The following is a 15398-nucleotide window of genomic DNA, read 5'->3' as shown; positions in this document are numbered from 1 at the left end:
CAGAGCTGAACTTTTAGCTAAAGGATTCAAACTCCAATGAAAAACCATAAAAACATACCCTCATTTCTTATTGGACTACAGCTAGACCCATGGTCATCAATGCTGCTTCTCCTGTGGACAGGTGTGCTATGGAGCAGGTAAGAGCATTTGACATCTGGGTCTTTAATGGGAAAAAGTGATGGACTCAAGTGGTCCTTTGGCAGTACATTTTCAGTGGCATTGAGATTTTGAGGCTGATCAATGTCAGGAGATTGCAATCCATCAGTAAAATCCTCCTTGTCCTCATCTTGTTTAATCTCAGCTACAACTTGCTGCCATGTAGGAATCTCAGGAGAGTTTGGAGAAGTGATAATCTGATAAATTTTGTTTGTCTCCATGTCCAAGGCACATTTCACACTCTTAGGGCTAGTGTCAGATGAGGCTGCCATAACTGGTGAGATAAGGAGGGGTAAACTTAAGCCATTCCTACCGACACTCTGCAACTCTGAAACTTTTTCATGCTTTTTATCATGATTCTCTGAGCACGGTGAATTTAAGTCCTTCTTCTGAGATGAAGTCTTGTCATATGAACTCTGCTTCAGCTCTGCAATTGCCTGGCCTCTTATTTGTTTCTTGTCCCTCTGAAGGCACTCATACTGTTTTTTGGCCTGCAGCCAGAGCTGCACCTGTTCCGGGCTTGGAGCACACTTGCATGGAAGCATGATCATTTTTTGATCACTGCCAGAAGATAGGTTTTGGTCCTTAATCAACATAGGGGATTTACACCCATGGGTTGGTGCAGAGGCTTGATTTGTCATGGCAGAAAATGCAACTTTCCAAAAATGTAAGCCGTCTTGAGAGAAGTCTCCATGAAATTCAACTAATTCGCTCACCAGCCTGGTTTCCAAAATCAACTTCCGACCACCAACCTCCCTGAAAAAACAGTGAAAATGGTTATGGATGATTTCATAGTCCAACCTAAAAAATAGAATATACAAAAGACAAAACTTGTGCAGGTGGATCCATTATAAATGTTGTGTGTTCTTACCTTGGCTTCAATGGTGCATCTGATGGGTCACTGCAGAATGGTTCCTGGTAGGCAGCTTCTGAGAGGTCCAGATCCATCAGAGTAGCTAAGATTTCTTCCCGAGTAGGCGGAGACATGAGAGGTTTGAGAATGTGTGTTCCTCCACTCTTTGAACTCTGAGCTCCATTTTTCAGCTGGGACAGTGAGTTGATGGACCGTGGGGAACTGCTTGGTGTTGCTAAACTGCCATCTAGAGGATCACTATTTGGGGAAACACCATTAAAAGCAAAAGTAGCAGAAGTAAGAGGGGAAAAGGGCTCTGGGTCAAGCAACACATCTCTCTTTTCACAGTGAAAGTCCTGAAAGTGGCTTAGGCCATGGATTTTACCTAAAGAGCCCACCCAATCTTTGCTAAAGATCTTTTCTGAATCAAGCAGAGACAGAGATACCTTACTGGGATAAACTCTGCCATTTTCACAAGATGCCTTATCAAAGAGTTCCGGACTAAGAGGCCCAGACTTATTCCAGTCCTGTTCGTTCTTGCTGTTCTCATCAACGTCAAAAATCTTTTGTGTCCTGTCCCCCAACCCAACCAGGGCATTGACTGCCTCCTGACTGACATCACTGAGGAATTTCTGAGGCAAGTTCTTGTCAGTTAACACAAACTGGTTACCAGAATAAAGACTGGAGAACTCTGTTTGGCCAATGGCATTGATATCAAAACTATAATTGCCTGGGAGCTCTGGAGACAAGCTATCCTCAAGAGAGCAACAGCTGTCAAAGCCAGGATCAGACAAAAACACAGGACTGTCATCTGATGAAAGACAGTCAACTCTCAAATCATCCCGTTTTCTTTCCTTACTTCTGATTTTGGACTTGAACTCTTTTGGCACTTTAGTCCTTGCACCCCTTGGTTTTCTTGATGCTGATGAATGAGCTCTTCTAGATTTGGCTGCTTTGGAAATATCAGTAGATTGACTAGTGGAAAACACAACCTCAGTCACATGATCACTTTTATGTGGTTCCTTTCCTGCCTTGAGTTGCCTCTTCTGGAGAAGCTCCTTCAAGACAGCCAGCCCAGAAGGGATCTCAGGAACACACATATCCCTATTCTTAAGGTCTGAGGGCAATGTGAGACCTCTGTAAGATCCATCATTAATTGCACTCTTAACAGAGGACATAAGAGAGGATCTACAATTAACAGACTCCAATAAAGTTGTTACATTATCTTTCTTTCTTGTTTGCAGTCTTCTTGATTTTGTGTTTTTTCTGTTTGATTGCGAATGCTGTATGATACTGGGGCTCTCTTCATGGCCAGAGGCATCTGATTTGAATTCATAGGGATTTTTTGTAATGGTCCCATCTTGACTAGTATTTTGTGATTTTGAAATGGAACTGCTATATGTGATGACAGAACATGGCAGACCTACAGACATTGTGGCTGGGGAAAGAATACTATTCAGAGATTTTTCGATACAGGTATTGGGGATATTTTGAGAGTCTTTTTGTGAGTCATTTGAGGAAATGGCATTGATGACAAAAACATCTTGATTTGACTTTTTTCCAATGCTGCTGACCTCTGTTTGGGAGTCTGAACAACTGACAGTAAGACCCTCTTGACTACTTTTTTGAAAACTGGGATGTTGGAAAGGAGTTATGTCATCAGATAAGGAAGTAACAGATGCAATGTCAACTGAATGCGAAGCCTGTGAATTATTACTCTCCTGACCTTGGACTGTTTTTTTTCTCAAAATTTGCTTCTCATTCAGAATCTTGCCTTTCTGAGAAGTAGATGTGCCATCTCCGAGAACAGTCCCTGCAATACCTTCACAAAGTTTTTTATGCCTCCTTGAAGCTGCTAGAATACTTCTTTGTGACTCCTCAGTTTTCACAGAATCTTTGTTCACTGACTTTGTTGTGGTATTAATTCGTCTTTTTGGGCTGGTAGCAGAAACCTTTTTAGGCCTGGGTGTTCTGCTTCTATCCCAAAGACCTCTTCGGTATGGTTTTGAAGTCAGTACTTGATAGGGTGAACCTAGATATGGATCATTATGTGGGTTTATGAGATGATCATTTGAATTTGATCCCAATAAAGAGTCAGTAGGAGACCAACATCTCGGAGGGGTTGAATCAGTAGGACTGGGGGCTCTTTCTGACAAATAGCCCAACTCCATCATCACATCAGAATACTCTGTACAGTAGTCATCAGTGAAATCATTATAACAAGGCCATGAAGGAGGTAATTTTGGCAAAGTTAATGATGCTTTGGGGCGCTTTGCCCTCCTAGTCTGATTAGCTTGTGGACACCTAGATTTTGGGGAGGTGCTGGCCCTCTTTGATATTGGATTAACCTTGGCTTTTCTTTTGGGACATTTCTTTACTTTTGGCTCAAGTAGCGGGTACTTCACTGCTGTAGACTCTGGCACTTTGGGCCAGAATTCTTTGAGAGGAGCAAGCCTTTTGTATTTGGCAAGCTTATCTGGTGTTAAAACTGTGTGAGTTTCCTCAGCATTAATTTTAGAAATCTTCACTAGCATGTTCTTCTGACCTTTGAATCTGTTAATGATTATATATTTGATGATGATGGGTGGCTCTTTTTTAGCCAGTTTCTTCTTTTTTTGGCTGAAGACATGATCTTTGCCTTTAAAGCCTTCATGTTGCACCAAAGCTTGTTTGAAAGTACCAGAGCTTGCATGATCTCCATTTTCACTGTCGTAACTTCTTTTTCTTTTTGTCCGCAAGGTATATTTGCTACCTGGCAAACTGGACACCTTTGTGCAAGAGACTTTGGTGGGAACATCCGCAAGTTCCTCCTCTACTGAGCTCTCAGTTAAAACATTAATAGTTGGTGGATCTGAAGTTTTCATGTCAACCTCCTTATATATTTCTTTCTGGTAGAGAAAGCCTGAAGTGATGGAAGGAAGCACTGTGGCTTCTTCCATAGGAGATGGAGTCCTCACAGGACTTTTTTGACCTAAAGTTGTTCTTTTTTTGGTCAACTTTAACCTTGACCTTCGCTGTTCAGGAAGGTCTAATGTACAGCAACCATCCCCTGTCTTGCTCCAGGCCTGTTTTTTAATGGGTCTGGACAGGCAATTAGACAGAATAACGCTGGGGAAAAATTTGTAGTGTGCCTCCTGCTGTGCCACAATGGTCCTCTCAGTTTTATTCTCTTGATAGTCCTCGTATCTTATTTTCAGTTCGCCAACATCTTCCTCTTTTCTCCTCTGTCCTGTCTCAGCTTCTTGAGGGCCCAAAGCTTGGCTCTCTTCCACAGGGCTTTGTGTCTGGTCAAAACTTATCATAGACCTTCTGCAGTCGTTTGGATTGAGCTCCATTTCAGTCTTGGTGGGGCAGTTTATCAGCTCAGAATAACATACAGAGAAGCTCCTGTGATTTTCTAGGATAGATAAATGGTTCTTTTCCAAATTTTTAATACTGGTATATTTTTTTATGCTCTGGGCAAGCTTAGAGTTTCCAAACATTGAATCATCAGGATCTGGCTGATTAAGGCCAGTGGCTTGGTTTTCATCAGTGTACAAAGGGTGCACACCTATTTTTTCAGCACCAATTTTAGATATATTTGCTGTATTGGAAGGGACTGGGTGTTTAACTGGTTGAATATATGGCACCTCTTTGTTGACTCTTAATCCAGCTGAACATTCGTTTGCCTCTTGACTTTTTAAATGCTTATCCGCTAAATCCTCTTGATTGAGTCTCTGTTCAGCACATTTGTACTCAAGAACAATTTTAGCAGAGGAAGGTGGCTCCATAAGGACAGCTTCATTTGGAAAAACATTTCTGCTACCAAGGATCTTTTCTGTTGCTGTTAGAGATGAATGTGTCCGGGGTCCTTTGTCTGTTAGTGATGAATCTACAGGAAACAAGACAACAAGTATTTATACACTACTGCACCAAAAGCAATCATACTTGACATTGTAGTTCATTAAAATATTTAATTAAAATTGAGCTTACCACTATTCTCGTCTGCAGCTCCATCCAACTGTGGAATCGACAAGTCAGTTGGGAGTGCACTGTTTTCATTCCAATACACCTCTTCATCTGATGAGGCTTGCTGCTCTTCGCTGGAGCTTTCATTTGCTTCTTTCATACATAATCTGTGCAGGGAGACAACACAGATTATGATTAAACAACATGCCACCAAATTAAATAACTCACACAGGCGCTATTCATCTGTCTGCTGTGAACCAGCCAGTGTTTGCCTATGAGGCCTATTCTGAATGCCTGTTTAGAAAGGGTTCAATAAATTGAGTTTCCTGATCAGATGAATCTGACTAATCATATAAAACCGCAAAAACACAAATTAAAAGCAGACACAGACAAATCCAAAATTCACTAAGGTGAAATTTGGTGACCTTTTCCAGGCAGAGGAATTTTCTGGCACGTCACTGTCCCATCTTTGTGACATGATTTTACTGAGCTCTGACTCTCTTTTCTCCAATTCAGGCCCAGCTTCCTCATCATCACTGTTATAGATGCAGCTAGCAGACAGCTGCTGGGACACTGTTCTGGACCTGTTGGCTCTAAATCCATCATCTGCCAATGCTTCTAGCAGATCAACCATGGCCTGGTCTTGACTGCTGTCTGTTAAAACATTGTTGAAAATGTAAATGTAAATTTAAAAATATAATAAAAACATGTATAAGAGAAGATGCATTATGCATATGTACACACATGCAAAACTGAAATTAATGTCAATATAAAGAGATGCAAATCAAGAATTGATAAAGAATCAGTATTTGTGTTTTTTCCAATATAATATCTAAAACAATAAATTTACTCAAAAATCTATTGTTTTAAGCATAAAACAAAAATGTTAATGGGATAAGAATTACAAACTTAAAACAAAACTAAATAAAGATTAAAATATGATCTCTGAATACACTAATTTTATTGTCTTACACAATTTTTAAAAATATCTTTAAAGGTATTTTGATATATTTATGTTGATTTAAAAATACTGATTAAGAAAAAAGTTGCAGTGCGAGAATACTGCTTGTGGAATCAGATATTATATTTGTTAAGATAGTCTCAGTACCAAGTATTGCTGATTGGTTGGGTCTCTGAGACAGAGGGAGGAAGGTCTGACTGTTTTCCAACAAACTCAAAATGGCCTCTTCATCAACAACTGCCACTTCAGCATCTTTCCCACCATGCCTTTTTGTATCTATATGGTAAAAAGGAAAAAAAGACAGACATTTATCAGACGTTGTCAAAAAGTGAAACAGTCAGAGCGAAAGCTTCCCACACCACTAATTTTTAACTATGTAAAGTCTCTTTGTACAGTCTCTGCATGAAGCAGCGTGGGATATAGCTGCTTGTCACTCTTTCTAGTGACACTGAAAGGGAGGAATGGCTGAGGTGCTGGGACTTGTGCTTAAAGGCTTAATTCACCCAAAAATGAAATTTCTATCATTAATTACTCACCCTCATGTCTTTCCACCTGTAAGACCTTCGTTCATCTTTGGAACGTAAATTAAGATATTTTTGATGAAATCCAAGAGGTTTTTTATCTCCCATAGAAAGCAACATAATTACTGCCATTCAAGGTCCAGAAAAGTAGTAAAAACATTAAAATAGTCCATGTGACTACAGTGGTTCAACCTTAATGTTATGAAGCGACAAGAATACTTTTTGTGAGCAAAAACAAAACAAAAATAATGACTTTATTCAACAATATCTTCTCTCCCCTGTCTTTCTGCTACGCTAATTACGTCCAGCGCTTCCAGGTTCTACATCAGAACGCCGACTCAGTATTGGGTAAGTAATTAATGACAGAAATTCCATTTCTGGGTTAACTAACCCTTTAAGTGGGTAAAAGGGTTTAATTTGAAGCAATTTTCCATGCATCCAGTGTTACATGATAATTTCTCATATACAATGTGCCAGTGTTTTCTACACCACTATTAAGCACTGCTGCAGAATCTTCAGAGTTCTGTAGTCTTGCGATGGCATAAGCCTCACTGATTCATTGCATGCAAAAACCATAAAAGAAACCAAAATCATAATAGTGCAACATGCTGCTCAACTCATGAATCATTTATACAAACCAGTCAAAAAGACCAGGCAATCAATCACATGATTAATCATCTCAATAATTGGTGTGCGGTGGTGCTTTAAAATGAGGAGGCAAAGTCCTCACATTTTTTTTTATATACTGTATATCAAATGTAAATTTATGTCCGTTATTCTTAATTTTCCTGGTTAAATAAACATACATAAAAAAGAGACCAAATACAATTCTATTTTGTATTTTTGCAATAACTATGTAATATATTTACAAAACCAAGTATAAATTTAATCTAGTCTAGTGTTTTTACGCATTTTTACATTTATTCCAAAATAATAACTCAAAAACGCAGTAACAATTTAAATAATATATTTTATTTGTGAACTAATGTTCAGCTTTTCTTTTTAATAGTCAACAAGCTTGTACACACTGTTCAGGCCATTTTAAGTTTGATTTTGACGTGATAAAGCGGAGAAATGGCTAAGTTGTCTACTTTTTAATTAGTCTTTTTAATTGGTCTTCCCATTAACACCATCATTGTCTTCTCATTCAGGCTGATGAGAAGGAACAGGAAAACAAGAAGCAGGATTTATCACGTGAACCAATCATATCCAATCATAACTGATCATATGCAATCAAAGCGCAATGGAGGCATTGCCTCCTCTCATGTGACTTTCCCCCATTCATTCTCAATTACCCCCCACTAAACTATGGAGATAGAATTGTTCCATTATTCCAGATAAATAGATTATGATCATTTGTGGATTACTCGCATGCTCAGGAAACCACAGGTTATTATGTCTAGCTTGAAATGATCCAGGAATCCAGGACTAGGGAATTATCAGTAGTTTAAAATAATTCATGACATAAACAAATAATTTGCCGTTTCCATTGTCAAAAGTTGTGAATGGTACCCTAATTCCGAACCGTACTGTACCACTTTTTTGGGACCCTTCCGTTGGGGTACCAAGCACGATACAGTGGGGATTGGAAGTTTGGGCACCCCAGGTAAGAATTTGTAATAATGTGCATAAAGAAGCCAAGAAAAGATGGAAAAATCTCCAAAAGGCATCAAATTACAGATTAGACATTCTTATAATATGTCAAAAAAAGTTAGATTTTATTTCCATCATTTACACTTTCAAAATAACAGAAAACAAAAAAATGGCGTCTGCAAAAGTTTGGGCACCCTGCAGAGTTTATAGCATGCACCGCCCCCTTTGGAAAGCTGAGACCTGACAGTGTCATGGATTGTTCTCAATCATCGTCTGGAAAGACCAGGTGATGTCAATCTCAAAGGTTTTAAATGCCCAGACTCATCTGACCTTGCCCCAACAATCAGCACCATGGGTTCTTCTAAGCAGTTGTCTAGAAAACTGAAACTGAAAATGGTTGACGCTCACAAAGCAGTAGAAGGCTATAAGAAGATAGCAAAGCGTTTTCAGATGCCAATATCCTCTGTTCGGAATGTAATTAATAAATGGCAGTCATCAGGAACAGTGGAAGTTAAAGCAAGATCTGGAAGACCAAGAAAAATATCACACAGAACAGCTCGCAGGATTGTGAGAAAAGAAAGTCAAAACCTACGTTTGACTGCACGATCCCTCCAGAAAGATCTGGCAGACACTGGAGTTGTGGTACACTATTCCACTATAAAGAGATACTTGTACAAATATGGTCTTCATGGAAGAGTCATCAGAAGAAAACCTCTTCTACGTCCTCACCACAAAAATCAGCGTTTGAAGTTTGCAAATGAACATATAGACAAGCCTGATGCATTTTGGAAAGTTCTGTGGACCGATGATTAAAATAGAACTTTTTGGCCGGAATGAGCAAAGGTACGTTTGGAGAAGAAAGGGCACAGAATTTAATGAAAAGAACCTCTGTCCAACTGTTAAGCATGGGGGTGGATCAATCATGCTTTGGGGTTGTATTGCAGCCAGTGGCACAGGGAACATTTCACGAGTAGAAGGAAAAATGGATTCAATAAAATTTCAGCAAATTTTGGACGCTAACTTGATGCTATCTGTGAAAAAGCTGAAGTTAAAGAGAGGATGGCTTCTACAAATGGACAATGATCCTAAACACACCTCAAAATCCACAGTGGATTACATCAAGAGGCGTAAACTGAAGGTTTTGCCATGGCCTTCACAATCTCCTGACCTCAACATAATTGAAAATCTATGGATAGACCTTAAAAGAGCAGTGCGTGACAGACAGCCCAGAAATCTCAAAGAACTGGAAGACTTTTGTAAGGAAGAATGGGCGAAGATACCTCAAACAAGAATTGAAAGACTCTTGGCTGGCTACAAAAAGCGTTTACAAGCTGTGATACTTGCCAAAGGGGGCAGTACAAGGTATTAACTCCGCAGGGTGCCCAAACTTTTGCAGACGCCATTTTTTTGTTTTCTGTTATTTTAAAAGTGTAAATGATGGAAATAAAATCTAACTTTTTTTGACATATAAGAATGTCTAATCTGTCATTTGATGCCTTTTGGAAATTTTTCCATCTTTTCTTGGCTTCTTTATGCACATTTATACAAATTTTTACCTGGGGTGCCCAAACTTTCGATGCCCACTGTAGTACCGTACCAAAAGGGTGGAGCTACACTCCGCAGAACGTTGATTGGTTGACAGAGAATTGTCACTTGCACGTGCTACAAGGGGAATGACAACACAAGAGGAGCCACACAGATGTGGTCCAGGCAACGCGTGCACTGATTATCTTCACTTCATGTAGGCTATATAACAAATATAAAACACAACCCTGCCTCTTTTTGTTTTCATTTAAAAAATATGAAACCTATTAATGTGTGGTTCAGGCAATATGTGCATATGTACTCTGATTATCTTCACTGTATATGTAACCTACATGTAGCCTATAATAAAATGAAATAAGACAAAACAACCCTCTCTTTTTGTTAAAAGTCAGTTTTAATTATCAATAATAACCATTATAAAAGTATAAGTATAAAGTATGAGAAGCTATACAATAAGAAATAAAGACAAGCAAACAATTCAGTCAAACGTACAAAGTCAGCGCTCTAGTACAACGGTAAAGTTAAATAAATATATAAAGTTATGATACTTCACTTTGCCCTCAGCCAAAACGATTTGCCCGGGAACAAATTATAAATTCATGAGACCAAAGATTGCCTGTTATACACAAAATGAATGATATCTTTAACCACTACAGAGACATCTGAGCCAGTGGCAAATGTCAGAAGGACTAGCCGAGGTACAGCTGTTCTCGGCGGGGTACATTAGCACTGAGCGCCCGGTGATCGCCTGGATCTCACAACTCCAACAACGTCAGAGCAAATTTTCAAATAGGCGCTATCTTTATAAATAAACCACATATTTGAGCTTTAAACAACTACATTCACGCCTGAAAAACTTTTAAAACTACATTTCATGACACAAAGTCGTTTTTAAATTATGCTGGTTTTCTCCTCGCTTCTCCACTATTGATGCTTGCTGGTAGGTGCTGCTGCATGGACGTCTGTGTAGTGATTTTTACTTCATTCACCGGTGACGTAGTGATTTTTGATCACGTGTCACTTAAGATGTGGTTATGAGTGTATCAGATGACCCCTCCTCCCCCTTTTGTAATACGAGGCACCAGTTAAGAATACTATCTTAACAATTTAAGAACACTCCAAAAGAGCTGTTCAATAATTCAGAATTAATATAAACTGGAGGGAGTTGGTCAACTGATTTATCTGAAGGATTTGTGAGAGTCTGGTCCACTAGTAGAGTCTTTGATCATCAACACAAGGAAGACACAGTTATAATAAAATCAATGAAATTTAATAACAATAGACATGCAAGAGTAAATACCACAACGATTAATAATGAAATAATGAATATGCACTTCTAAAAGATAGTAAAATAATAATCAAAGGAGAATACTGAATTAAATCAAAGAAACAAATAAATGAAGTGAACACAGAATGGATAAATGCAATGCTGTTGAACTGAATGTAGGATGGAAGAGAATCGTATGGGAATGCTTCTTATGGAAGCCACCTAATGGCTCTGGTAAAATGGTGATAAATAATTGCTTATTTATCATTCAACAAATAATATCCCTATTATTTGTAACAAGCTGACCTCAAGTAACTTATCTAAACAGGTTAGAAAAACATATGCTGCATGTATAAACTAATGCCAAGGTCTCTAGAAAAGAGGTTTGGTAAGTTTATATTTACGTTCCACACAGTCGGGTGATCAATCCGGTAGCAGAGACGTCTTCCACTGAGGATGCAGGCTGCGTGCAGTGGGAGGGCGCGGAGTTGCGATCCAGTAGTCGTGCCACGCTGGGCTGGAGGATGCTGAACTTCAGTTGCGCCAAGAGGGTCCTTTAGGATGGACTGGGCAGCTGGGTCAGATCAATCTTCACAGGTTCCTTTGCAGGCTGGCTGCGTCGCTGAGGAGCCGTGTGGTACAGACAATGTCTGCCGATGCAGAGGTCCTTTGCGGACTGGGCTGCGCTGCTGTAGGAGCCGTAAGGGTCAGATGAAGTCCCTCAATGCTGGGGCCCTTTTTGCAGCTAGAGTGCAGCTGGAAGCAATGTAAAAGGTTTTGCTTGCAAAAGCTTAACCTTAACTGTCTTGTAGTCTCTTTCCTCGTCAGGTCAGAAACTCAGGACGTGGAGTGTCTGTTAATGTCTCTTTCCCCGTCGAGCTGGAAACGCAGAACAAGGGTGTGTCTACCCGGGGGACATATTTATCCCTTTCTAATGAGGAGGAGATTGAAATGTGGCGCCTTGCCGATCCTGGAGTGTGATTGGCCACTGTTATCTGAAGCAACCCCGGTGTTGCCCACCCTAGTGTGGAACTCATTTGCATAGCATAAAGTACAGTGTTAAAATAGTGTCTTTAACATTTTACCCATGCATTATTTCTTTACCAAACCTCTTAAAGGTTACCAAATTATTAAAGGCATCGTAGGGAACAGATAGACACCAAACACAATATGAAATGGTTAAATCATCGTCCATGCATTTGTTTATCTGTTAACAGGACTGTCCCATGACCTGTTGTTTTAACAGTCAGTAACCATTAACATAAACTGTGCTTTGCATGAAGATGGAGTGGATGTGATGCAGTTTCGATCAAATTAAGGCCTCCAAACATAGGTATGAATGGATTTAGATAGATCTCTGTGGCCTCTCTTTATTTCAGTCACTGCTGCTCCATCCAGGGGGTCCTGAAGGAATTTTTATGGCAGTCCTTGCCTAAATCTTAGGAATGAGTTTGGTGGTTAGAGTCAATGTGTCATCCAATGAGAAGTCCTCTCCTTGGTTTTGGTGGGTGCAGAAGGTTCCCCTTCCTGCTCTGGAAGAGGTGTCTTGTAGTTGTCCTAACATCTTATCTGATGTTGCTGAACATTTGTTTATGTTCATTCACCAAAGATCCAATCACAGTGTGGCACATCTTCTTACACACCAGCAGTTAGAGAGGGGCCCTGTCGTAAACTGGTCCCTGGAATGCCATCTTAACTGTTGTTCACAACATCTGTATGGGATTACGTTTCTGCCACAATTCTGCGCGTGCAAGATCATATTTTGAGCGCGCAAAAGGGCATTTCGCACGCGCGTGAACTGAGTTTTGCGGAGAAATGTTCGTCTCGCAAATAAAAAAGGATTTTGAGCGAAGGAAAATCAATTTTGCATTTAAAAGAAGTTTATTTGGATGTGCGCGGACGTTCTCTTTCACGTGTGCAACGTTTCACTTGCTTGCTCTCCTGATACCCATACTGAGTGCTCTCTAATCGCCGACGGCTCGCTTGCTCAACACAACCGAGCGTTACAATATGCCACAATTCCAGCCAATCAGAGATGAGGCTGCTAAATTCTGATTGGCTGGCTTGACAACCAATCACAAGACTCCCTGCTTTACCGACAGAGGAAGAGGAAAAATACACAGTGGAAGAGATGACTTGAACACTATCAAAGTCCATTTAAGACTATATAAAGTCTTTGACTATTTATTTTCAAGTTCAAATGTCTACCACTCGAAATAGCTTATTTTTAATCAAAATCATATAGAATTATTACATAATGGCGTGTCCCAGTGTTTCCTACACCTCTAATTGACTATATGCAATGGAGCGTTGTTTAGTAAAGTAGCAAAGTAGCATTTATTTGCGCATATATCAGCTATTTCCTCTAATCATTTTTCACTTATTTTCTTTTTGACTAAATATTAAACATTATAAAATAACTAGGTTTAAAAATACATTTTGTCAATGAAGTAGGCTACTCACAAAATCTTATGAAAAACAATAACTTTTCTTGTGAATGAATTACACAGCAGTTGTCAGTCAGTGCAGCGCAAGATCAATTTCAGCACACTTGTAAAAACACATTTTATTCAATTAATCTAACTAAAGTGCACAATAAATATTTAATTTTTGATGCTTTTTTTCATACGAAAGTGGAGGAACACTGAGGTACATCTTTATTTATTTATTTTTTATGCTGTCTTACGTTTGAATAACTAAATTAATGCTATGCTTGACTATTTAAGTGACTATATTCTGATTATAAACTAAGTATCACACTACTGATGCTCAACACACCAGAAAATGACATCTCACCGGAAGTTTTCGAGCTGGCTTATATTAATTGCGGAAGTTCTAAACAACGCTCCGTTGCATATAGTCAATTGAGGTGTAGGAAACACTGGGATACGCCATTATGTAATAATTCAATATGATTTTGATTAAAAATAAGCTACTTCCGAGTGGCAGACATTTGAAATTGAAAATAAATAGTGTCAAAGACTTTATATAGTCTTAAAGGGACTTTGATAGTGTTCAAGCCATTGAACAAACATCTCTTCCACCATGTATTTTTCCTCTTCCTCTGTAAGTAAAGCAGGGAGTCTTGTGATTGGTTGTCAAGCCAGCCAATCAGAATTTAGCAGTCTCATCTCTGATTGGCTGGAATTATGGCATATTGTAACACTCGGTTGTGTTGAGCAAGCGAACCGTCGGCAATTAGAGAGCACTCAGCATGGGTATCGGGAGAGCAAGCAAGTGAAACGTTGCACACGTGAAAGAGAACGTCCGCGCACATCCAAATAAACTTCCTTTAAATGCAAAATTGATTTTCCTTCGCTCGAAATCCTTTTTTATTTGCGAGACGAACATTTCTCCGCAAAACTCAGTTCACGCGCGTGCAAAATGCCCTTTTGCGCGCTCAAAATATGATCTTGCACGCGCAGAATTGTGGCAGAAACGTAATCCCATACATCTGTGGCCTGTTGCATGAAGCTAGTTGAACAAACTCTGAGTTTCAGAGTAGGTTAGGAGTTGACAAATCCAGATAAATCCAACCTGGTTTAGATCAGGATCAATTGTTGCACAACGCTCGGTATAAACTTTCTCTGTCAACTCCGGTTTAATCCAGAGTTTGCAAAGCGCGTGCACCTGAAAGTGTGACACGTGCAGCAAAGAGCCAATCACACGGAACAAGGAGAACGTCAGTTTGATTCACTTCTCGTGAGAGAGCCGTGCAATTCATGTCTCTTCCCGAAGATTAAGAGATCGTTGTGAAAAATATGAAATGAAATGCATTTACAAAGCAGGAATAAACACTGATGCAGTTAAAGTTTGAGAAGGCAGCTGAAAGAAAATATCTGACTATATCAATGCATGTGAATCAAACAAATAGACCAAATAATTAATAGTTTCACAAAGAGCTCAAAAGAATACATGTAAGCTGTTTAAAAGCTTTATATATTAAGCATTATATTTATTTTAATTTAAAAGAAAAATTTACTATTGTCAATTAATATAATAGGCCTAATTATATGAATGTCATGAATTAGCCTATTCATAATTTTAATTTATTTAATATATAATGAATAATTAACAGCAAAAGTTGAGCAATTTTGTCGTCTCTAAAATGTTTTCACTCTAAACTGATTTGGAGCGAGAGATACAGGGGGAGTGGCTTTATTGCATCAGATACATGATGCAATAAACTTTACTCACAGCTGATTGGTCGAGTTTGGGTTTGTGATCTGTAACCCAGAATAAAACCTGCTCTGGAGCAGGTTAGCAGTGTAGCGTAAGTTACCATAGCAATGAAACCCGCTAAAAACCAATCCACCTTCATGAGCCCGAAAAAACAGTTTGCTCAAACTAATCTTGAACTTACCTGGGTAGAAACTGAAACCGGCTTTGTGCAACAGGCCACTGAACTTTGCGTACTTGGTATTGTGAAACGCCGAATGTTGGCGTGCAGCAAGCAAAGCTTGTCTTCTTGTGACAGACAGCCTCAAGCTGAGAAGCAAGAACAAGATCTGCTGTATCCATTGTTGTTTACTGTGTTGTTTTCTTCTTCGCGCG

General features: G+C 39.3%; 1 protein-coding gene across 2 annotated transcripts in view; it reads right to left on the bottom strand.

The window, feature by feature from the left end:
* The window catches only part of LOC127502714 (DNA polymerase zeta catalytic subunit-like), an 845784-nt gene that overhangs the window by 21114 nt on the left and 809272 nt on the right, over nucleotides 1-15398 (bottom strand). For both annotated transcript variants that reach the window (XM_051875938.1, XM_051875937.1), the window contains 5 exons: nucleotides 6066-6194; nucleotides 5383-5611; nucleotides 4982-5124; nucleotides 1028-4880; nucleotides 59-912 (listed from right to left, as the gene is read on the bottom strand). In XM_051875938.1, the coding sequence (XP_051731898.1) occupies nucleotides 59-912; nucleotides 1028-4880; nucleotides 4982-5124; nucleotides 5383-5611; nucleotides 6066-6194 (5208 nt within the window). The remainder of the gene's footprint in view (nucleotides 1-58; nucleotides 913-1027; nucleotides 4881-4981; nucleotides 5125-5382; nucleotides 5612-6065; nucleotides 6195-15398) is intronic.

The sequence above is a fragment of the Ctenopharyngodon idella genome, chromosome 20 (assembly GCF_019924925.1).
Source record: "Ctenopharyngodon idella isolate HZGC_01 chromosome 20, HZGC01, whole genome shotgun sequence".
In the NCBI taxonomy this organism is placed as follows: Eukaryota; Metazoa; Chordata; class Actinopteri; order Cypriniformes; family Xenocyprididae; genus Ctenopharyngodon; species Ctenopharyngodon idella.
The sequence above is the reverse complement of the archived record's forward strand: the minus strand, read 5'-3'. Positions and strand labels throughout refer to the sequence as shown.